General features: G+C 34.4%; 2 protein-coding genes across 2 annotated transcripts in view; one reads left to right on the top strand and one right to left on the bottom strand.

Annotated features, from left to right (window-relative positions):
• Window positions 1–516: 516 nt before the first annotated feature.
• Uts2b (urotensin 2B) lies at window positions 517–11,194 on the top strand. The gene is made up of 4 exons (XM_021252640.2): window positions 517–619; window positions 8,235–8,333; window positions 9,634–9,671; window positions 10,989–11,194. The coding sequence occupies exons 1-4, from the start codon at window positions 517–519 to the stop codon at window positions 11,079–11,081; spliced, it is 333 nt and encodes a 110-aa protein (XP_021108299.1). The 3' UTR covers window positions 11,082–11,194.
• Window positions 11,195–11,819: 625 nt separating this feature from the next.
• Window positions 11,820–24,456, bottom strand: part of Ostn (osteocrin) — a 47,554-nt gene continuing 34,917 nt past the window's right edge. The window contains exon 5 of the mRNA XM_004834776.3: window positions 11,820–20,594. The gene's annotated coding sequence lies outside the window, so the exon portion shown is untranslated. The remainder of the gene's footprint in view (window positions 20,595–24,456) is intronic.

Raw genomic sequence — 24,456 nt, forward strand, 5'->3', positions numbered from 1 at the left:
GTCCTTGTCCTTAGTATTAATAGGTTTTTAGGGTGAATTCGTCCTGGAATCAGAATATTACACAATAAATTATGACAATCCAGCCAACAGAATTCCAAGTTTGTGCTTTCTGCTTTTTGCATCTGTTTGAGTACATGGCCATGTGTAGAGATGCCTGCTTTTAGTGAAAAGGGCTGGTGTGAGATATATTGATTGGCTTCTTCCTGCCATTGAGTTTTTTGTTTTTTGGTAGGTACCTGGGATCAAACTCCGGACCTTGTGCTTAGGCGGCAGGCACCAGAACCACTGAGATAAATCCCCTGCCCTGCTGCCATTGATTTTGTAACCACCTGTCACTTCTCCAAGTTGTGAATCATGTTGATAGGATGCATTACATTTCATGAAGTTTTTCTTCATCTAGAAGCTTTGTAATTGAAGCATGCTTCTCCTTAAAGGGAGCTGTGCTGTATTACACAGACATTGAATTATCTGTCTTGACCCTGATCATGAGTTTATCTGCTGACACAGATTTTTAACATGAAGAAGACCTTTACAACTCCTCTTTGCTTTGGATTTCTAACTTTGTTCTGTGTGATGATCCTTTCAGAATCTGTGCATGGACGGCCATTTCTTGCCCAAGGTATGTGCTCATGACTCTGTCAGACAGGTGGGTAAATATTCCTTATTTCCTGTGTGCATCACTTTGATTTTTTTCTGCCATTAATGAAATAAGGTTTAAAGACAGTCATAAGTAAATGACCAAACCTCCTTAAAATAGTTGCTATTCTGAATTGAATATAATATATGACTTTCCTGCCAAATAAATTGTACTAAATTAATTTCAACTACACTTTATTTTTTCTAATTATGGGGCATTTGTTTTTTATTTGCACTGTGTGACCAATGATCAGGAATCCTTAAATAGTAATACACCATAATATTACAGAAACATAATCAGCACACTTTCCAAAACTGTATCTTAGAGAAAGAAGTAGATTTTCCTTGCCTCATATTATTAGTAAATTACCTGTGAAAGAGAGCGTCTCAGAGAAAAATACATCAAGGTGAAAATTGCAGAGATTTGAAGATATTAATTCATAGGGAAATCTCCACAGAACTTGTAGGATGGAAATGCATTTTTTTGAATTGACTGTATTTATAAGATTTCTATCAAATTTATGGTACTTATGTTAAATGAAATAATTACATCTACAAAAAATCTGTATGATGATAAAATTTATGAAAATAGATTTCTGCCCTTATCACTTTTTGATCTTTTAAAAATTTTTGAATACATTCTATAGTAGAAGAAGCACTAACTCTGAGAATTAGTAGAGCTAGGTTTTAGTACTGATTTCTTAGGTAAAACAAATTTAACCACATTGAAACTTTTATATATTTCTTTGTTTTTTAAAAATACAATGGCTTAAAATAATGTTTTTAAAGTAATGTTCCTTCCAGTTTGAAATTCTGGAGTTTTCTTTCATCTAATTGATGCTCTTGTCAAGAAACACATATCCATTTACCCTCTCTTAGAGCCAGGAAAACAAGACAGAATGGAATATGTTTTATTTATGTGACACTGTTGATAAAAAAAAGGATCAAATTAATTAGAGCAGTTCTTCTGGCAGTGGAAATAAAATTCAAAAAACTTTATTATTTATTTATAAATGTTTTAACATTGAAAACCAAATAATATCAGAAACACAAATATAGGTCTGGGAATCAAAGATTCTGGGTTTAGCCAGAGTACTCATATTTTATCTTTGTCTGTACAGTCAAAATCATTGTGCTTGATAGCCCTCACTACTCCTTCTGTGCAAAAGTGAGATTTCTAATGTTTAACAGCATGCAAATGAGGAAAAATGTGGTCATTTGTTGAGGATTTCACAACAAATTAGTATGTGTCAGTGGTAACTCTAGCTTCTGATTTTATATGTATATGAAATATAAAAAAAACTAACTAAAGCATTTACTAGATTACAGTGAATACTTCTGACTTCAGAATTCCACACAGTTATTTGCTTGTATCACTAGCAATGTAGTGGAAATATTTCACTCCCAGGATCCCATTTGATCTCAATGTGATCATATGTAAATAAGAAAAGAAATTATTATTAAGATTACTTTCTGATCTAAATTCTCCAACATGAGAATCTTCTCTCCATTGTGCACATATTTCAAAGCAAACAAGTATTCAACATTATCCTAATAAGCATTTCTCTGCTGACATAGACTATGAAGTTGGGCTCCCAGCCTTCTTTCTGTGTGGGAGAGAATATTCAGTATGAATGATGCAACCCGGCCAACTTTTATGTGGTGGGAGTCATATAAAAGGGCCTCTCAATGATAAGCCTAAAACATGGAAAATTGCTTACCCAAAAAGTGGAAAAAAAGAATATCATAATGAAGAAGACTGTGGATAATGTATTTTTTGTTATATTATCATTTGGGGAATTTCCAATTTTCTTTCTGGTAAAATTTCTAGTCTCTCTTCACTTAAAAGCTACACATATGAATGAAAAGAAAAGGAACAACTAAGTACTTTAAGCTTCAGTGCTTTCTGTGTGTTTGTCAAAGTGCTCACTCTGGGGTCTGAGCAGAATTACCATCCTTTTGCCAAATGTACAAATATGTGGATATTTTATATTCAAGCTGACAAGAATTCTGAGGGCAAATATTTATGTAGTATAATCAGTGGAAGTTAGGCAGGTATAGTCACTGGAAGTAAAAGGACACTCTTTTTTGTTTAAAGCATTCCACTTACATATGCAGAAAAATGAACAGTCGATTAAACCGATGACAGCTTATGATCTTTCTGTACTTTTCCAGTTAACTTTAGTCTATAAAAATTCTCTAAGTTGAAAGCAACAAAACTCTTTCTCTTATAAGAATGTCATAGTTCTGTTTCTGAAACAAATTCTGGCTTTAAAATATACCTTGTTTTCCTCCAGATGAAAATATCCTAAAGATTGTGGTTTAACATTTTGATGATTAAAATAAAATTATATTATAAATCATGTCTTTCCCTTAAACTAAACTTTATTGAGTATTTTTGTATAATTGATTGAAGCAAAAATATTGTATTAATATTTCACATGTTCAAAATGAAAAAAAAGCTCCACACAGATCATTTCTATGTCCATGAGGCAAAGAAAATTGAAGAACTGAACAAAAATAAATTAACTTTTGGTTTTTTTTTTTTGTTTTTTTTGTATTAAATTCTTTTATTGGTACATTATAGGTATACAACACAATTACATTTCTCATTGGGAATTGTACCTTTACATAATGCATCTTGGTTCTTATTTTTTCCCCTTTCCTAGCCCTACCTTCATCCCCTCCACCCTGCCCTATTTACAAAGACTTTATTTCCATTTTTTCCATTTCTCAGCATTTTTTCTTTCCCTTCATTCCTTTCCCCTGCCCCTCCCACTACCCCTACCCCTTTGGACCTTTTCTTCCTATTTTACATTATCGATTATTCATTCTAATCATTGGTATATTTTAGGTATACAATATAATGACATTCATCATTGGAAATTTGCACCTTTACATAATCTCTCTTGGTTCTTATTTTTCACCCTTGCCCAGCCCTCCCTTCAACCCCTCCAGTCCTCCCTATTTACAAAGATTTTGTTCCTCTTTTTCCATTTTCTCATATTAATCCCATTCCCTTCTATCCTTTCCCCTAGCCCTCCCACTTCCTTCCCCTTTGCCCTTTTTCTTCTTATTTCACATTACCTATTATACATTTAGCCCTTATTTACACTTACAGTTTCTCACACCAGAGAAACTATTCGGTATTTACACATGTGTGTCTTATTTATTTCACTTAAGAGTATTGCCTCAATGTGCATCCACTTAGCTATAAATGTCTCTAATTTCTCATTTTTTATGGCTGAGTAGTACTCCATTTTATTAAAAAACCACATTTTCTTGATCCAGTCTCCAGTTGATGGGCATTTGGGCTGTTTGCAAGTTTTAGCTATTACAAACTGTGCTGCTATGAAAATGAGTGCACATATATCACTGTGGTATGATTCTTTTAATTCTTTGGGGAAGATCCCCAGCAGTGGAATAGCGGGGTCAAATGGGACTTCCAGTCCTAGTTCTTTGAGGTATCTCCATACTGATTTCCACAGTGATTGCACCAGTCTACACTCCCACCAGCAGTGGAGCAGTGTTCCTCTTTCCCCACAGCCCCACCAGAATTTGTTATTGGTGGATTTCATGATAGCAGCCATTCTTTCTGGAGTGAAGTGGAATCTCAGCATTGTTTTCATTTGCATCTCTCGAATGACCAGTGATGTTGAACATTTTTGCATGTATTTATTTGCTATTTCTACTTCTTTGTCTGAAAAATGTCTGTTCATTTCAGATGCCCATTTTTGGATTGGGTCCTTAAATTTGGGAGGTCTGATCTTTTTAAGTTCTTTATAGATTCGAGATAGTAGACCTTTGTCTGAGGAAGAGCAGGTGAAGATTTTTTCCTACTTTGTGGGTTATCTCTTCACACTGCTGGTGGTTTTTCTTGCTGTGCAGAGGCCTTTTAATAAGAAGAGATCCCATTTGTTGATTGTTTGTGCTAGTTCACAGACAACTGAGGTTTTGTTCATAAAATCTTTTCCTACACCAATGTCTTCAAGTGTTCTATCTAACCTTTGTTCCAAATGGTTCAGAGTTTCTATTTTAATATTTAGATCTTTAATTCATTTTGATTTTAGTTTAGTGCATGGTGAGAGATATAGGTCTAGTTTTAATCTTTGGCAAGTTGAAGCCCAATTTTTCCAGCACCATTTATTAAAGAGGCTATCTTTCCTCCAGTGAGGATGTTTGGCTGCTTTGTTGAAGATGAGATGGCTGAGTGTGTCTGGTGTGGTTTCTGCATCTTCTAATCTGTTCCACTGGTCCTCAGGTCTGTTTCTTTGCCAGTACCATGCTGTTTTTGTCACAGTAGCTTTGTAGTATAGTTGCAGGTTGGGGATTGTGATACCCCCTGCCATGTCTCTGTTACCTAGAATTGCTTTTGCTATTCTGGGTCTCTTCTTGTTCCAAATGAATTTTTGGATTGTTTTCTCAAGGTCTGTGAAGTATGCTGCTGGGATCTCAATTGGAATTGCATTAGATCTATACAGCAGTTTTGGAAGTATGACCATTTGTACTCTATTAATCCTTCCTATCCAGGAGCAGGGAATGTCTGTCCATTTTCTGATATCATCTTCAATCTCTCTTTTCAGAGTGTCATAGTTTTCAGAGAAGAGGTCTTTGATTTCTTTCGTTAGGATGATTCCTAGGTAATTCAGTTTTTTGGATGCTATTGTGAAAGGAATTATTTGCCCTATTTCTCTCTCAGTGAGTCTGTCATTTGTGTAGAGGAAAGCTATTGATTTTTCTGTGTTGACCTTGTAACCAGCTACTTGACTGAATTTGGTTATTAAGTCTAGAAGACTTTTGGTGGAGTTCTTGGGGTCTTCTATATAGAGTATCATGTCAGCTGCAAAGAATGACAAATTGACTTCTTCATTACCTATCTTTATTCCTTTTATTTCTTTCTCTTGTCTAATTACCATGGCTAATGTTTCCAGAACTATATTGAACAAGAGTGGTGATGGTGGACATCCTTGTCTTGTTCCTGATTTTAGTGTGAAGGATTTCAGTTTTTGATCATTTAGTGTGATACTGGCTGTTGGTTTTTCATAGATAGCTTCTATCAGTTTGAGGTAGAGACCATCTATTCCAATTTTTTGTAGGGTTTTTATTATAAATGCATGTTGGATTTTGTCCAGTGCTTTTTCTGCATCTATGGAGATAATCATATGGTTTTTGTCCTTGGCTCTATTGATGTAGTGTATTATATTAATTGATTTTTGTATATTGAACCATCCCTGCATCTTATTTCTCCATCCATTTTGAAAGATAGTTTTGCAGGGTACATCAATCTGGGTTGGAGGCTGTTTTCTTTTAGGGCTTGGAATATGTCACTCCAAGTTCTTCTTGCCTTGATGGTTTGTGTTGAGAAGTCTGCTGTGATTCTGATGGGCTTTCCTTTGTATGGGATTTGTTTCTTTTCTCTGACTGCTTGGAGAACTTTGTTCTTCTGTTGTGTTTCTGGAATCTTAACAATTATATGCCTATGTGTAGGTGTTTTTTGATCAAGGCTATTTGGAGTCCTATATGCCTCACTTATCTGTATGTTAAGCTCTTTTCCCCTGCTTGGGAAGTTTTCTGCCATTATTTCTGTGAAGAGATTTTTTATGTCATCTCCACTCTCTCCTGTTTCTTCATTGAGCCCAATCAGTCTTATGTTAGTCTTCTTTGCCTTATCTAGCAGCTGCTGGATTGATTTCTCATGTTCCCTTATAATTTTGAAGCAATTTTTCTTTTCCTGGTCACTAATTGCAATCTTATCTTCTATATCTGAAATTCTGTCCTCACATTGGCTCATTCTGCTGTGTAGACTTTCAGTGGAGTTTTTCATGTCCTGGAAATCTATTTGCATCTGTTTTATGGATTCCATTTGTTTCTTATGTTGGGATTCCATCATATTCCTGAGCTCCTCTCTAGATTTATTAATCATGTCTTGCAGTAGGGGCACAATTTCTCCTCTTATCTGAGAAATTATTTCTGATTTCATTTTTTCCAGATCCCCTTTTGTTGCCAGTTCAGTGGGTCCAGGTGGTTGAGTATCAGAGTGTTCCATCTCATTTCCCTTTGGGGTTGCTGTAGATGATCTGAAAGTCTGGTTTTGAGACTTATTTACTTGTTTTCTCATTTCCACCTGGGTGGGGGGCTGTTAGCGCCTGCATGGATTACCTCCTCTGAGCTGGGAGAGGCGGGACAGGGGCCGGGAGCAGCAGTAGGGATGGTGACCCAAAAGCCCTTTCCTGTGGGCTGGGAGCAGCGGGAGGGATGATGACTGGGAAGCCCCTTCCTCTGGACCAGGAGCAGTGGGACGGTGGCTCAGAAGCCCCTGCCTCTGGGCCGGGAGCAGTGGGACGCAGTACCTTGGTCTGGTGGTCTGGTGTCCTCTGTGTCTTTGTAGTGTGGAACCAGGTGGCTGCCTGTCTACAGCGGGGTGATTCGGCGTCTTCCGTTCGACTCAGGACCTCGGTAGGGTGTGGGCAGACCTGCCTGTCTGCAGCGGGGTGATTCGGCGTCCTCCGTGTGACTCAAGACCTCAGTAGGGCCTGCACAGACCTGCCTGTCTGCCGCGGGGTGATTGGGCGTCTTCCGCTACTCAGGACCTTGGTAGGGCGTGCACAGACCTGCCTGTCTGCAGCGGGCGGATTCCGCATATTCAGCGCGACTGGGGACCTCGGTAGGGTGTGCTAACTTTTGTCATTGTAGAAAACACTGATGTTGTCATCTTTTCCATATAATATTCCTCTTTTCAGTTAGTCATTTAATTTAGTTCAGCAACTGACGTTTTTTAGACAAAGAGAAGACAAATGATTTAAAGAAAGACTCTAGTCAGGTTTTGAGCCATTCCTGTAGCTCTTACTCCTCAGCATCAACTTTATCAATCTACCATCTGCCCACATTATAACAGTTAATATGAAGAAAGATGGAGGGAGAAAATGATCTCATAGAGGTTATATGACAAATGTTTTATTTTTTAGCTACTTTCCTAAGGTTATTGCATTATACTAATTATTACTTCAATGGCATTATTCAGAGAAATCTTATATGTCCATGTTTCATAGCTTGAGTCAGTCTATTATTGCAGTTTTTGCTGCAGAATAAAGACATTTTTAGTGCTGAGAGAGTTAAGTGTCCTGGGCAATAAATGGCCATAGATAAATTAAAAAAGCTGAAAGAGGCCAATATGGAAGTAGCAGCTAGCATTCCAGTTCTTCCCCAAGGATTCACTGGAAGGTTTAAAGAAAATCCCTGGAAACAAATTGGCTCATATTTAAATGTATATAGCAAATCAAACCACAAAAAGAATGTTAATTTTTTTTGGTTTAAAAACAATTTTTGGATTTTATTTCTCATTTCAAAAACACAAACTATAAAGAAGAAAGTAAAATTTACCTGAACTTCTACTACCAGAAAGTTACAGGTAAAATTTTAAGGTATAGCCTTACATGAATTGTCACAATCTCTCTTTGTTCCTAACTTTTCACTAATTTTTAAGTTGGTCATTTGAATCTACACCTGTCTACACTTCTTTCATTGATGAATGTAAGCCATTTAAATAGAAATACTTTCAATGAGTCAGGATTGAAAATCCTGGTATGTGATCACTACAGGAAATGAACTGTTTTCAAATAAAGAAGACACAAATCACGAAGAACTATTGCTGGGTCTACTGAACAAAGATTTTGATTTCCAAAGGCCTTCCAAGATGGGTGAGTTAAGAATAAAATCAACCTTTTTCTATTTAAAAATAACATGATCTAGACTATCTTTGGACCTGCTTTCTAGATGTTAAATTAAATTAAATTAAATTAAATAACATCATCTCCCTTATATGCCACATGGAAGGCTTAGGTGTTGTCATATTTATAACTGCAATCCATGGAGTCATCAAAAATATGGAAAGTTTATATTGCTTCATTTGAGGGTCCTAATTGGATTTGTGACCATCTACTTTTAAAAAGTTACCTTTATTCATGTTTTCCTTTCATTGATGAAACTCTTCGCTGACACAATATTTCCTTTCATTCAATATTTCATCTAGAAATTGCTAGATTGCCACTAGAAATTTCACAAATTAACTACAGTTTCGTGCAGAATTTACTGACTTTTTCAATCAAATTCTTCCACTTTGGGCAACACTGTAGAAGAGACAGTGAATTGGAAATTAAACCCACACCAAGGGAGATTTCTTTCATTTGAAGAACAGGAGAATCTGAGTGGCACACATGTACCAGACTGTTCTCTAAGAAATCTGAGATTTTGTCAGAAATTTAGCAAGTCTAGCTTACAAAAAAATGTGACAATATGAAAATGTGGTACCATCAGACAATTTTTGAAGTATTTTAAAAAATATTTATATTTACAGGACAAAATATTAATTCAAGGAAAACCTTAGAATTGTGGAGATGTAGCTCAGTGGTAGAGTGCTTTCCCATTATTTTGAGTTCCACGTTTCATTGCTGGCACTAAGAAATAAATAAATAAATACCTTTAAAATAAATACTTTTATAATACCTTAAAATTAGAAGTAAGATATTTTTATTGGAGAAATAAATGAATTTATAAAAAGAAAAGCTCATCCTCAAATCATAAAACTTGGAAACTTCACTTTAACATTAACATTTTGGAAAAATTTCCTTCTGTATCAAATTATACATAAAATTTGTGTAGTGCTTTATTTCATTTAATATTGCTTCATGATGATCTCCTCATATCATGAAAAACATGGTAGGTAATTTATAATAATAGTCCATGTCAGAACTATGATCTACTTTAGAAAATTTTATTGTTATTTTTGTTAGAAATAATTATTTTCACATGATATGACTGAATACATTTCAATATTATGGGCACCGAAAGATGTATTAAGGGTTTTATAATACCAATGGATGGGTTACCTCAAATTATATGAGAAAGTTTACTTTCACATAAAATCTTGAATGAGTATCCTAAAGTAAATTAAATATTACTTGCAATGTATGATTTTCATATGACAAATGTTTCTTGCAGATGTAGAACTGGATAACGAATTAGAAGAACTTAACCGGGTGAGGTGTGAAATACTTAAATGTTCAATTTTTTATAATAATTATATGGCCATTTCTTTTTAACACAATTACTTTTCTTTTGTTTGTTTATGTGTTGTTTTTTGTGCTGGGAATTCAACTCAGGGCCTCATGCATACTGGGCAGGTACTCTACCACTAAGCTACATGCCTACTATAAGAATGGTGTTTTAAAAAAAACTATTAATACTGCAACCTGAAACTTTTACTCCTGCTAGAGAGAGTAAAGTAATTCACTAGGAATAAAAGCAAATTATGCTGAACTAATGTATAGAAAACAAAACTATGGCTGATGTGATCACAGCATAAGTGTACAGCAATCTGTATTCTAGTTAGCTCTCTATTACCTAACTATGAGATCTTGGGCTCTATTCTCTAAAAAGCTCATTTGTAAAAGGCAAAGCTATAGATTGATGTTTTCTGAAGTTACTATTTTTTTAAACAGTGTGAATCTTTTCTCCCAAAGCAAAATATCATGTGGCCTCTGCAAACTAAATACATGATAAGAGTGGAGCTACCCCACTTCTAGCAGCTGGTTTGGAGGGGCTGCAGTGCTTCTCTTTTGATAGGGAGCCTCCTTCAATTCCATCTTCTCTACTCCTTCATATGCTGTGAAGAACATTTGAAAGTCATTGGATGACATGTTTGCAATACTGCAAATACAATCAGGTACTATTCCATTATTCTTCAAATTCTATGGCCAATCAGAAGAAAGAATTATCGCCATGTTCTCTTCTGAGCAGCAAAGACGGAGACATGCAGTGGTACATGTTAGTGCATCTTTGGTAAGTTAGGTCTTCGGGGTTTGGGCAATTAGAGAGCTAGTTAAAACTTAAAGTGGGTTGAATTCTGGGTGGAAATCTTAGGGTCTCAAAGTACTTCACCCTTCCTGCTAAAAAGGACTTCAGGAAATCCAAGCATTTACATAGCTCCCTAGTGCTTCTTGAAAAGGACTGCTCATTATAGGTGACATAAAATCAAGTCTAGCTGCTCAGGCTACATTTATAAGGTTCCCATTAATTTTTGTCCAGACATGACTTCCTTTGCCAAAATCTCTTTCTTTTTGATCTCTGCTTGATTCATGTATCTTTTTCAACCAGCTTGTAGATGTAAATTTCCTGTTTTATTTTTTATTTCATTTTGTTTATTTTCTTATATTCCTATTCATTCTTTTTCCTTCATTTCTTTCACATTTCCTTCTTTTTTTTCTCTCTTGCTTTTACTTTTCCTGTATCCTTCCGTAGAGAACAGCACGGGTGATATTAAAGATTAATTAAGTATCATTTTTAATTTTTAACAGCTAGAAAAGCTAAAAGGACAACTTTCAAAAGCAAAGCATGCTGAGATATCCTATGCTATAAATGGTCCACCCCCCTCCCATCTTAACAAATGAGGTAAGCTTTCATTTCAAAGTTCCAAAATTGACTTCCAAAAGATTAGTTTTTCAATGATTCCTGATTGGGAAGAGATCAAATTGATTTTTTTATCCAGTGGTGGTTATCAAGATCAAGGCTCATATTTTAAAAAAATCGATTCCCATGACAGTGTTCCTATAGGTCTGTCCATGAGCTTTGTCATGCTTGTCACATTAAATAGAAAAGTCACACTTTCCAAGCTTAAATGAAATAGTTTCTTATTGCTTTAAACTCAGCTGTACCTCTACTCTTTTGGCTTAAACATTGATATCAGTAGGATAAAAAGTAGACATAATCAAGCTTTAAATTAAGTAAGATGTTTAGGGCCTGTTGCTTGACATGAAGGAAATTCTCATTGCTGTGATACTGGTTACGAACTCAAGGTTTGATTTAGAACATTCAATTTTGGGAAGACGATCCTTTTGGATTGCCTAAATTTTCATAACTCTTCCAAGATATTCATGTTTCTTGCCAACTTAGTTCTTAATTTTGAAAAAATTATATCTACCCTATGTTTCTTTATTCATCAGGGGTGTGCTTCTTAAGGCATATTTATTTTTACTTGTCATCCATCGCAGATTTACCTTAAACATTGTAAAAATGTAATTATAATTTACAATACTCTTAAGAGGAGAGAGGATAAACTAGCATTAAAAATTGAACATATACCAAACATTTCTTTTTTTAAAATTTCAAGATACAGTTGTTCAGCACTGAGTCTAGAACTAGATTGCCTGGGTTCATATCTTGACTTTGAGATTTCCTGACCATATGACCCTAGGGAATTTTTAACTTTCTTATGCTTTCTTGTTCATTATCCCAAATGCATATAATTAAAATAATTTTCATGGGATTGTTAGGATTACATGAGTTAGTTTACTGTAGAACGTTCCCTGATATATTGTATTATGTAAGCTTAACTCCTTAGAATTGTTTGATAATTACTACTGTAATTATTTATTCTCTATCATAGTTATATAGTGGTTATTTTCCAGAATAGAACACTATATTTTAGAGGGATGACATTATATATCCCATATAATCCAACTGCTAAATGGTTTACCTAATGAATCTGAAGGAGAAAGATGTACAAGATGAAGTAGAAGGGATTTTGAGTCTGTTGAAAGATTTTAGCATTTCATGTCCTTGGGAAACCACTGGAAAGTTATAAACAAATCAATGATCACTATAAAATAAATTTTACCAGAATCACTCTTGATTGTTTGTGCAGAATATACTGCAAAAGATGGAAGCAGAGTCTTATTTAATGAAGTTATTTTAATGGTTTAAAAGATAAATGGTGGCAGCTTGAATTGGAGTGACAGTACCAAGTTGAGAAGGGTTCTGATTCTGGGTATATTTTGAACAAAGCATCAGCAAAATTTGCTGTCAAATTACATATATAGTGTAAAAGAATGAGGACTATCAAACAATGACTCCAAACTATGATGTATTAGAAATTTTAATCCAAATCTCAGAACCTTAGTGTAGTAAAGTCCAGTGGATGTAGCAGAGTACATTTCTGTTTTGTAGCTACGCTATCCAGAATGTTGATATATCTTAATTACTTCCATGATTGCCAAGGCAGAGAGGAAACATAGACCACATGTTCTAGCTCTCAATTGCCTCAGTTCAGAAGTGACACATGTCCACTTCTACTGAAGTCCATTGTATAGAATTAGTCACTTGGGAAGTCCACCAACATACTGGCAGGACCAGCTGATAAATGTAAGGAAGTACTTCTGTTATTTCAGGAGCACTGTCACTATCACAGTCAATCTTAGTTCTCATCTAAAAACATAGACCACACTCATCCCATTGCAATTAGAGACAATTGTAAATCCCTTTCACTGAGAGCATACACACAAAGAACGGGCTTTCCAAAATAGGCTCATTAGTCTTCATCAGATACAATGTGGCTCTTCATTTATAGAACTTTTAACTAAAAAGACAAGCTATTCACCCCACACAAATCCACAGTTGGTAAAGGAACAGGGAAAAAGAAAACCACACTCAATAAGACCATTCATAATGGAGAAGAACAGGAAAAAACCCCAGGAATGGGAGCCTCTGTCAGTTCTGAAATGTGAATGCCTCCTTACTCTGGGGATGGAGAAGGGTTTCTCGAATAAGACCTGCTAGTTTCTTGGATGATTCCTTTGCTCATTGTATTGTTTCTGAGGATTTGCTTTTCCATCAATATCCTTGAACATACATCCTACCTGGGGGAATATTCCCTTCTCATGAATTAGAATTTTCTTAGGTCTCTGAACTTTTGCAAGTGTGGTGGTACTTATTTTGTTTTAAATTACCAAAGACTTTTGAAAATTCTAGGGTTCATGGTTTCTTTGGCAGTAACATTTTTCAAAAATTTAGAAAGGATATCAATTGTTCTCTATGTGCAAATATTTTCTTAAAATATTTTAATTATTTTACATTCTCACCCCCTGCTTAATAGCAGTTACTTTGAAAGTATTTGAAGGTATTTGGAACATCCTCTAAAGGGCACATGCTGTCTGATTATTTTTCCTGAACTCTTTAAGCCAGCTGGTATATACTGAGCCTTTGTCTCTAAAAGTCATTTTAAAATTTTATTCAGTGTTTGGGATCTTGAAACAGTTAACTCACTCAACATTTCAAGACATTTTTGAACTCTCTTTATTCCGTTTTCATTTTTTTTTTTTAAAGATACCAGTTCCTTCCTGATCTCAGAAATACTTTCTTATTTTTGGCTCAGTGTATCCAAAAGCAACACAAACATAATGCCAGTTTTCTATCTTCCAACCTTTTCTTCTAGAAGTTTAAGAGACACATGATCTAAATTCTAAGATGTTTCAGATGCAAGTTTTACCACATGTTTTGCTATTTAACAAGATGGCTCTTCAATTTTTCAACCTATGATATCAGTTTCCCTGGCATCCATTAATGAGTTGATGAGAGCGTTATAGTTTAATCTCTTCTTGGATTACATCCCACTTCAAGTGATACAATGAGCTAAGTATACTGGGAGGTGCTTGGCAAACTGCTTTAACAAAATAACCAAAAAATTTCAGTGGTATAGCTTTCTATCAATTTTATTGTGAGATTACACAAAACTTTATGTATGCTGGTCATTTTTCTTCTGCTTTATGTCTACACTACGAAGAACACAAGGTGTCCAAAGTCACCATGGCAGGATAGGAGGAGTTCCAAGGAGGTAAATATGCTATAACTGCTAGAATTAGGTGCAGGATCCACCTCCAATGTGATGAGTTTTGGGGCATATGGTCAATGTAGAGAGGAGGAAGAATTAATGCTTTTTCTACCATGAGTATTTTGGACTTATTATGCCATGTAGTCTTTCACAAATCTCCCCAATAGTGATTTATGTAGACAATATCAATTTGGAATTTAGGAAAGCAACCCCGATTGGAGATAGAAATTAATGATTACCAGCATATCCACGTTTAACATTGTCATGAGACTAAGTAGCGACTCCAGATACAGAGAAAATATATCCAGTGACTGATACTCTACTCTAAAGTTAGAGACTGGGTAGATAAAAGAATATTAGCAAAATGACTGAGTAGAAGGAGCCAGCAATGAAGGAGGCAACAAAGAAAATAATATCCAGAAGTTCAGTAAGAGAACTGTTTCCTGAAAGGAGCTCTGGAAAGTTATGCTACATCCCATAAGATGACAACTGAGACATTCCAACTGAATTCAGCAATAAAATATCATTTGTTGGGCATGGTAGCACATGTCTCTAGTCCTAGTTACTCAATTCCAGCTACCTGAGAGGATGAGATAGAAGAATTATAGGTTCATGGCTAGTCTGGAGAAGTTCAAGGGCCTGGAGAAGTGGAGTCAGGGCTGCAGCACTTGCCCTGTTTGTGTGAGGCTCTTGATTGTACCCCTAGTACCAGGAAGAAGGAGACAAAAAGGGTCCTTAATTGCTTTGTCAAGAATTGTTTGATGAATTTTTGATGAAAGAGACCATGACTAAAAACTGGCATCACTGACAGTAGACGACCTCTTTGAAGAATTTTCTTCTAAAGGGTAGAAAATATGGGGACAAAAGCTAGAATGGTTTGAGTGTCAGGGAAGCTTTTTTCGTTGTTTTGTTTTTAAGTAAGGAAACATTGAAACATGCCCGTACATGATAATAACTAAGTAAGTATTTGTGGTGATGAATGTATGAAACAGATGCCCAAGTTAGTCACTAAAACTTACCCTGCACTTTGTGTGAAGTCACTGCTGTTGGCATAACTAGACACTGACTACAACAAAAACCAATTATTAAAGTGAAATGAGCCCATAAATCCATCCTAAGGTAAGAAGGATTTACATTTACTGTGAAATGTTATAATTTTCTTGAATCATTTAATATATAGTACAGTTGATAAACGCCTACAACAAACATAGCTGCCTAATACCTAGAATCATGCTAAAAACAGGGAATGCAAGAGAGAATTAGACAGATATCAAGAGACACCAGAACACTGGCTGGAGTTCTACTTCATGTAAGTGCTAAATGATATATGCGCACCAGGGAGTTGGCTTCTCTGGCAGTACTATTCGTAGCTGTTCCTTTCAACTGGGTCCAAAAAATCCTCTAAACTCTATTCCATTGCATACTTAATTGAGTTGCTCATGTGGTACAAGTCTTGGCTAAGTGTAGGTTTATATTTTTCTGCCAGACAGAGATATTCAAAGATATCCGAAAGGACAGACAGAGCAGTGATGACAACTTTCCAAAGCATACTATAAAAGAAGACGAGATTAATGGACCAAGGTCCTCAGTTCTATGTCTGAAAATAGACTTCTGCTTTCACAGGGTCTGAATGTGGTTTTCCTTAAGAAAAGCAGTGGCTCTTGTAGAAAAGAGAAGTAGAGGCTGAGTGCCATCGTAATGCTTTGTGCTTATGTGGTGAAGAGTACAAGGGTCCCAGCTTGGAAAGTGAATCTAGCTGGGGACAGAAAGCTGGGCAAGCAGATAGGCTTCTATCATTTATCTTAACCAGTGGCTGAAATTAGTCTATGAGGTTTTTGAAAAGCTCTTTTTCATTGTGCACCTTGTTAACTAACAGTAAATCGAAGACTCATCTCCAAAGGTCTTAGTTTTGTAAGCCATTTAGACAAAAGGAAATTAGAGACCATTTATAATAAGTTAGACAAAGCTGTTGTAAGGCAATCAATTGGGAATGGCCTACAGGACATTTATAACGATTCATTTATGCAGCTGGAGATTGAAGAGGCACTAAATTTGGTTTGTGTGAAGCATCATTTTATGGTCAGAGTATGGAAACTTAATGTGGTAAAGAGTGAATCTACTTAAATTTATTAGATGGTTTGCAAAGTGATATTTAAGCTCTTTTCCTTCCTCTTTCCTCAATAAATAGAAGCACGTTTAGCCCTTTTACTTATGGGACTTCCTCTTTGTGTGACAGACATGTGAGTCTCCTAGGCCAGCCTACTGTGTCTGGAACTCGTGATGTATGGTAACCACTGTCTGATGGGTCGCTCTTTGACAGTGCCATTCTCTAATTAGCAATGCCCATTCTGGTAGTCACTGGCTAAAAGTCACTGCCAGTCACATGACACATGATGATCACATGATGGAGAAGCTGAACTTTTTATTGCTTTAAGTTTAATTAATGTAAATGTTCATGTAAAAGGAGTAGGTACTATATTGAACACACATTTTTATGAAACTCCTTAGTAGACTGTTTCATTCAAATATAAGGTTTCATAAAATACCTTTCTAATAAAGAATTTCTTTTGTTTTCTCCATTAGCTTGCTTTTGGAAATACTGTGTCTAAGGCCTTTTCTCTGGATGCTGAAAGATAAGAACACTATTAAAAGATATCAATATATATTCTACTACTTAAAGAGAATAGCTCTTTTAAACATAAGGACACGGTGGCACTTTTTCTGCATATTATTTTCTTTCTCTGCTAATTTATTATAAAATGTGTTATGATATCGTTAATGTTTATATTGTGAATAATGACTAATCAATTGCACTGTTGAGTGACATGAGACTGGCAAAATGAATTTTGAGCTAAAGTTCAGAGTGCTGTTATCTGTTTATGCTTTCCATAAATTCATTGCCTATACATAGTTTTGTCTTGTGATGACTGTGCTGTTGAGCTATCAATTAAAATATTTTAAAAAGCATCTTGGAAACTTACAATAATTTCTATTGTCTCAATTAGTATGAAAAATATGGATGATTGTTCTTTCTCTTTTTCGTGATTGTACTGGTCACCCTCTTTGTGTAACCAACATATTGGCTTTCTCTTGCTGGGTTTTTGTTCCACTGATCTTGCTTACATCCGTAAAGCTTATTTAATCAACCCAAATCTGGGAGTTTAACCTTAATTCAGCCTGCCGCTCATGTTGGCACAGACACATTGTCAAAGTAACATCAATGAGTAAATGATAGAGACTAGACAAGTGTGTGATGGCTGAACAGATGAACAAACACACATTCTTCTACTTCATAGTATGGGGAAGAAATGCAGGTTTATCTGTATAGTATGAAATGTATAATGTTTTGAAGATAAACTATCTTATAAGATAGAATGAACAATATTGCTTTAACTAAAAAAGGTAGAAAAATACCATAAAATAGACCATCTTGAGCACCTATAGAGAGCACATAAGAGTTACTCAAGTGCACACTAGTAAAAGCTGCACAGTGATGCCCCTAAAGATGCTCCCATGTATTTACAACTGTTGTGTACACAAACACAATATTGCCATAAAGAAAGGGGAGAAATGGCTACTTTCATCTCATGTTTATTAACTCTGGAAAGGCTGAACAGTATTCATGCATGCTAAACATTTAGATATAAAGCAGAATGCTATTCAAAAAGCTGTTGCTGGCTTTTCTTTTGGGAAGATTTTGTTTTTAAACAATTCACTTTAAGAAATTTAATTCTCTGGAAGTATGTATAAATTAAAAGTTCAATTTGACAGACTTTATATAGTATAAAACAATGTAGCCAGGAATTAATGCTCCCTCCAAAAAGTTGGTTATGTAACTGACACTGGAACTCAGAAATCCATATCCACATATTCATTTTCTCCATGAAGCTCTACACAGGAACACAGAGAAAAAAAGGTAATGCATCATTTTGAAATGTAACAAAATCCTTCAAGTTGGGAGCTTCCAATGAAATATAGTTAGATGTAGAGACATGCAATGCATTGAACGAATAAATGAGATGAGTCGTCACATTCTTAACAGAAATGAAGTCTTAATTTACAATTATGTTAAAAAGACCCTACTTAAGCTAGTATATTGTTGACTCATTTTCTATTCTGTATAACGTGGTGGTAAAAATTAAAATATGAAATGAAACAGTTGTAAGTGGCGAAAACATTTTTTTCTTTTTTCTTCATGAAAGTCTTGTGTATATATTATGAAACAAACATACTACACATTAGAATGGAACAAAAATCAAAACACTGTTATCTCTTCATTTGGTTAGAATGGATATCATAGTCTTATTTTGAATAAAAAAGAATACAGAGAATCAATCTGTTAAATACAACTTAAAATCTTTACCATGAGAAATTTTTAGGCTAAAGTGAGTTTTGGTAGCTTTTGTCAAAGCACAAAGAAACACCTGGTTGGATTAGAAGCTTGCAAATATTCAACTGGGAAAGAAAGGAAAGAAATATCTCCTGAGAAATAGGAAACAGTTTTGTAGTTTATCAAAAGTCTGGAAAAAAAGGTGAACAAGAAAGATTGTTACTTCTAAAATAATTTGTTCAAGCTGTGATTTCTGCCAGTATATATCCATGGACTGTTGGTAGCTTTCTAATACACATTTATGAAGAATATGATTATTTAGTTTTCTCTAAAATATCTCTCTTTATTACAGTCTTCTACTATAATTAAAATATACACTCATTTACTATTTTGTTTCCTAAACTTTAATTAGAAGATTTTTAGCGGTTTGAAAATTTTCAGGGAAACTAAGAAATTATATATTAAAATCTCTATGTGTGTCAAGTACTCATGTTCATTTATTTCACCATTTTAGATATTTTAAACTGGATTTTTAAAAGACATTTTGGACAACAATGATTAATCTTTTATAAAAGTCAATTATTAAGTTAAATTCCTTTCTAATGTATTTTTGTCACCACGATGTTTGAGTTTATTCTTTGAGTTGTATGTTAGTTAATCTTTAGTTTAGATTGTCAGGTACCCATTTCTCTTAATATGAAGACATATTCTTGCAACATTCTTTCTTTTTATGTTGAAATAAACCTTTCCTTTTCTAGACAAAACTTCTTTCCTTCCCACATCAGGTTTTTCTGGCAGTGATTGCTGGTTTTTAAAGAAGAAACACATTCCAGGGTCTCCATGAGCTTCTGCTAAATAACTAGTGCTGAATCTCTAATGCATGTCCTAAGTTGTTTTTTGTGTGTGTTTTGAAAGCTTTTCTGATGCACAAAGGGCTTATGTGCCTAGACTACACTAAAATTAGTTACTGCTGACAGTTGAGCTTTCTAAACTATTAATCTTATGCTTTGATAGTTTAATTCAAGGCTTCTGATTTATTTAAAGGAAACCACATCCAAATACTTAATCCTCTTCAATGCTTATTAAGTACAGTGTATGAAATATTAAATAATTTACTAGAAGAGCTAGTAACTTGAAAAATATCGCATTTTAACTTAAATGAACTGTATTAGTTTAAGCGGAACTTGTTTTATATTTTTCTGGCTCCAGATTGCTCTAGGGGTTCATTTGCTACTTCATGATTCTTTAACTTCTCCTCTACTTTCATCTGCTACTTCTGTGTGAGGTTAATCCCTTCATAATGAAACATTACTGGTCTTAATTAACTATTAGTTAAAATTCAGAGAAATTTCACATAGGATAAGAGATCTTGAAGTTTAACAAAAAGTAATATCCTTCATTTCCTGAATTCTAACTCACTGAAGCTTCACAGTTCACTAGAATCATGTTTTATTTGGTTAAACTTCACTGAAACTTGACTATAACAAGAAAAACCCAATTTCATTAATGCAAATCAACAGATTTGTAGAGAAAGAAAGAGGTAAAAGCACTCAAGAGAAAACACACAAAATTGTCATTCCTTATTTCCAAATAATAAACAAATAGGTTGTAGCTAATTTTACAGAAATGAATCTTTCATTATTATTCTTTAACTGTGAATAAAAAAGAATGGTAAATATATGGAGAAGGCACTTTATTATATATTTTGACTGTTATTTTTTAAAGTATGATTTAGAGGGCAGGTAATCATTTCTGAATAATTAAATATATTTTTAAAATATACACACATTGAAACAATCAGCACAATTTAATAAAACCTAAACAATACTATGCTGTGATGTTCTAAAGTTCAAGCTTTGGAAGGATTTGCAGAAATCAGTTAATTAAAAGTTTAATCATTAAAGAGTATGAAGGACTTCACTGAAGCATCTTCTATTTTCTGTGACATTTCACATGAGACATCTGGATCTGCAAAAATGAAAGCTGGAGTTGTTAAAGCTAACTAGAACTCTGTAGATCAGGAAAAATACATTTGCTTTAATAGAGAAGAGCTAAACCAATAAGTACATGATGTTTCATTGTAGTTTTTATTTCCACGGCAAGTTTTTATTTTGAAGCTAGTAAAACATTATAATTTCAGATTAAAATGTATTAAAACAAGCATTTTTAATGTGTGATCGAGGTGTTTATGTTCAAGTTTTAATAGAATTATAAAATGTCTTTGGTCCAACTCCTTTCTTCAGATATCTACTATCTATTTTTTTGAGTTTTTAATCTTGATTCAAAAGATATTACGATGACAAAAGATAGATAAAGAAAAGCAAGCTATAATGTTCTGTTTATTGTTAAAGTAGCATATTGACACTTGTATACTTTGCTCATGTTAGGAGGATCCAACGAGGCCGGCAATTTAACTCAGTGGTTCCGCCACTTGCAAGCGCAAGGTTCTAAATTCGATCCCAGGTACCAAAAAAAAAAAAAAAAAAAGAAGATCCAACAATATGCTCGTATTTACACATAATATTCCTGCTACATTTGAGAGTTATATTAATTTGTTTAAATGATGGTATATCAATATTTCTCTTAGACAAAAATTGCCATTATAAAAAATCTCCTATTATTAAAAGAATTGTCATAATACCTATGGTATTAAATGGCAGGATAATTAATCATCATATATCTGATTTCACCAGATAGGTATCCTGATGCCAATGCAGAGATAGAAAACTTACTAATTGCATCAAGAGCAATTATGAGAACTTAGACCACAATGCCACTTTGAATTTCAATAAAGCATATTAAAAATTCGAACTTTGGTGCAATATATTAAAGATTTGTGTTTCTGTAAACATTGGTACGCATAATAGCTAAATCATAATAGCTAAATCTTGAAAGCACCCTGTACGCCCATCAACAGACAAATGGATAAAGAAAACATGTTATTTATACACAATGGAAAACTATTCAGCTACAAAAAATAAATTCAAGACATTTGTAGGAAATGGATGCATCTAGAATATATAATGTTAAGTGAAAGAAATCGGACACACAAACTTAAATACTATACGGTAGCTCTCATTTGAGTAAGACAAAGTACAAAGAGCATAATATATGATGGGTAGAAGAAAACAAGGGAGAGGATCTCTTGCAAATGGGAAGGGATTCAGGAGATCAAGGGAGAGGGGAGAAAAGGAGAGCGAAAGGGGAAGTAAGATGAATAAAGACATGCCATGAGCAAGAACCTAATAACCTCAATGAATGTAAACATTATGCCATAAACACTAGCTAAGAATCATAATAAGAACAGGAATAAAAATGTAGAAAGGGAATTCAGAGGCAGAGGGAGGGTGGGAAGGGGAAAGGGATTAAGAAACAAGCTGTACTATGTACATGCACCTATTTCCCAAGATGAATATAAACTTCATATACTGCCATCATGTACTAATAAAAGATTTGAAAAAAGATTTGTGAAAATATCAGACCATGTTTCTTTCCAAAACCTGTATCAGAGAAGACATTGGAATCTGGTTGGAAGGAAACAGGGTAACATACAGCTGCTGTATCTAGAGTTGACCTCAAACCAAGCAGAACTTCCACAGTTAAGCACCAGTTTCAGTTTTAGGGTGAAGACGTAAAATAAAGGCCAGAAGGTGAAAACCCACAACTAAACCTGCTTCAAAAGAGAATTCTTCAGCACCCACAGAAACGAAACAAGGATTTTCGAAACACTGTTTCTTTATTTTTTAGAAATGTCAACCAGTGAAGTTAGCATCCAACCAGGACAATGTAGTCCCAAGCAGCCTTGATGGGTCATGAAGAGAGGAGTGACCTACAAGGCCAATGATCTGGGTCTTACAGCTCACTGTGGGCAAGAGGGTAAAAAGTTTTGGATAAATCAATTTTCTTTTACACCCCCTATTTGCTGAGGTATTTTATAAACTAGGATTGGATGAAATAAGATTTTAAGTTCTTGAATCTAACTACTTAGTGGTGTAAGTATATGAGCATTATTTCATAATTATTAAATTTTACCTATTAAATGATATGCATATTACATACCCTGTCTGACTCAGGTGATACAGTAACAGTAGGAATGAATATATCAAAAATAACCATGAAAATTTGAATGAAAATTATAAATATATTAGTAATGTATGGGTTTTGTTCTTCATGTAAAAGCCTGCAATTTCACACAAGGAAGTAAAATAATACCTTCAAAATCTTGTGATGATTGTGGTAAGTAATAAATAGAAATGTAATGGTTGAGCAGGTACACCCTTAGTGATAACAGAAGAGAAAGAGAAAATATGTGACATTAAGTTATTTTCTAAATCTATTCTTTTGTGATATTGCTCTTAAGATTTGATGGTAGCAAATCTTATTAAGATTTAATAACAATGATAGTCATTATCAAGATGGTCAAAGTCTGTTAAGAAAAAGACAATGTATTGATTTGGACTTCACCCAACATAATTTAGGAAACTACCTCAACTTTCTTTATAATTTAGTGACTGCCCAAAGTTTCTGTGGTCTAAGACTTCATTTGAATATTCATATGAAAATGAGTTTCCTTAATAGTTTTATCATGCTTGCTTTGGTTGAATTGCAAAATATTAAGATGAGTGATAATCAAAAGTAGCAAAAATGCATGTAGAAAACAACCAACCTTAATTCTTTTAATCTCAGTGTCACAAAGTTTACACACCCAGAAACTGGAGGACAGGAAGTCGACATTTGTTTTTTCATAGTACTTAGCTTATCCTTACTCAAATACAGAGTAACGATTATTAGCAAGCCCAAGGAATGACCACATTTGGTCTATCTCTAGGTGTGAAGAAAAATATTTCAATCTGAGTTTTGAAGATGGTGCTATTCGAAAGGCAGCATTCTTGCCTGTGTTCAATATATGCTCCTGTGTTTGTGAGCACTCAGTAACTGCAAGACATCATTAATCAGCAGGACCCCATAGAACAACATTTTTTCATTAAATAATTCTGATAAAAAACATGGATCCTTTCTTGTGTCTTTAAAGGCTTTGAGGAGAAGGGAAAATGGAGTGATCTAAATTATGAAAGGGTCAGAGTTAAAGTGGTAATTTTGGGTTTCTGCATCGATGGTCTGAGGGTGCCTGTGAGAGAAGTGGAGGACAGCATTTCTTCTTCTCTAGCCTGAAACTTGACAGAAAATATCTCACCTGGATTTCAGTCAAGAAATACAAAAATGAATAATATTCATGATTAAAGTAGTTGACATATAAACTCAGAAATTAAACTTTCTGGATTTTAATTCTGTATAACTTTCTGTCTTGACAGAAACAAAATAATGCATGAATGAGTGATGAAACCAGGATTTGGATGAGGTGTTTGATTCTTGTCTAATATTCTATTACTATACCATTTTCTCTCTGAAGTACCATACCATCATAAATCCATAATATATTCATTGATAGCAAATTGATGCATATGCCTAGAATGTGTATTCTTTATAACAAAGGGATTTTCATATACTTATATAGATTTGTGAAGGCTATTTAGTGTGTTAATTAGAATTTCAATCCTCAGTTGCATATTAATATTTATAACTATATAGAGGATTGTGAAAATACCCAAATCATCTATTTTCTTAGCTTGAAGTAGATCTAGGACATTCATTTGCTTTCTGAAAATCTCTTAAATTATTTATCATCAGTATACTAATCGAATACAGAAACATTTGCAAAAATGTATCTATGAGCTAAGAAGTCAAAAGGATGATTTGTAAGCCAGAAAGTATAAATTAGTCCATTGTGGAAATGTTTAATCAAATACCTGCACACCTTGCTACTTATTGA

The sequence above is a fragment of the Heterocephalus glaber genome, unplaced genomic scaffold, assembly GCF_053883595.1.
Source record: "Heterocephalus glaber isolate CG9 unplaced genomic scaffold, H.glaber_assembly_v1.0 deba00001504, whole genome shotgun sequence".
Taxonomy (NCBI): Eukaryota; Metazoa; Chordata; class Mammalia; order Rodentia; family Bathyergidae; genus Heterocephalus; species Heterocephalus glaber.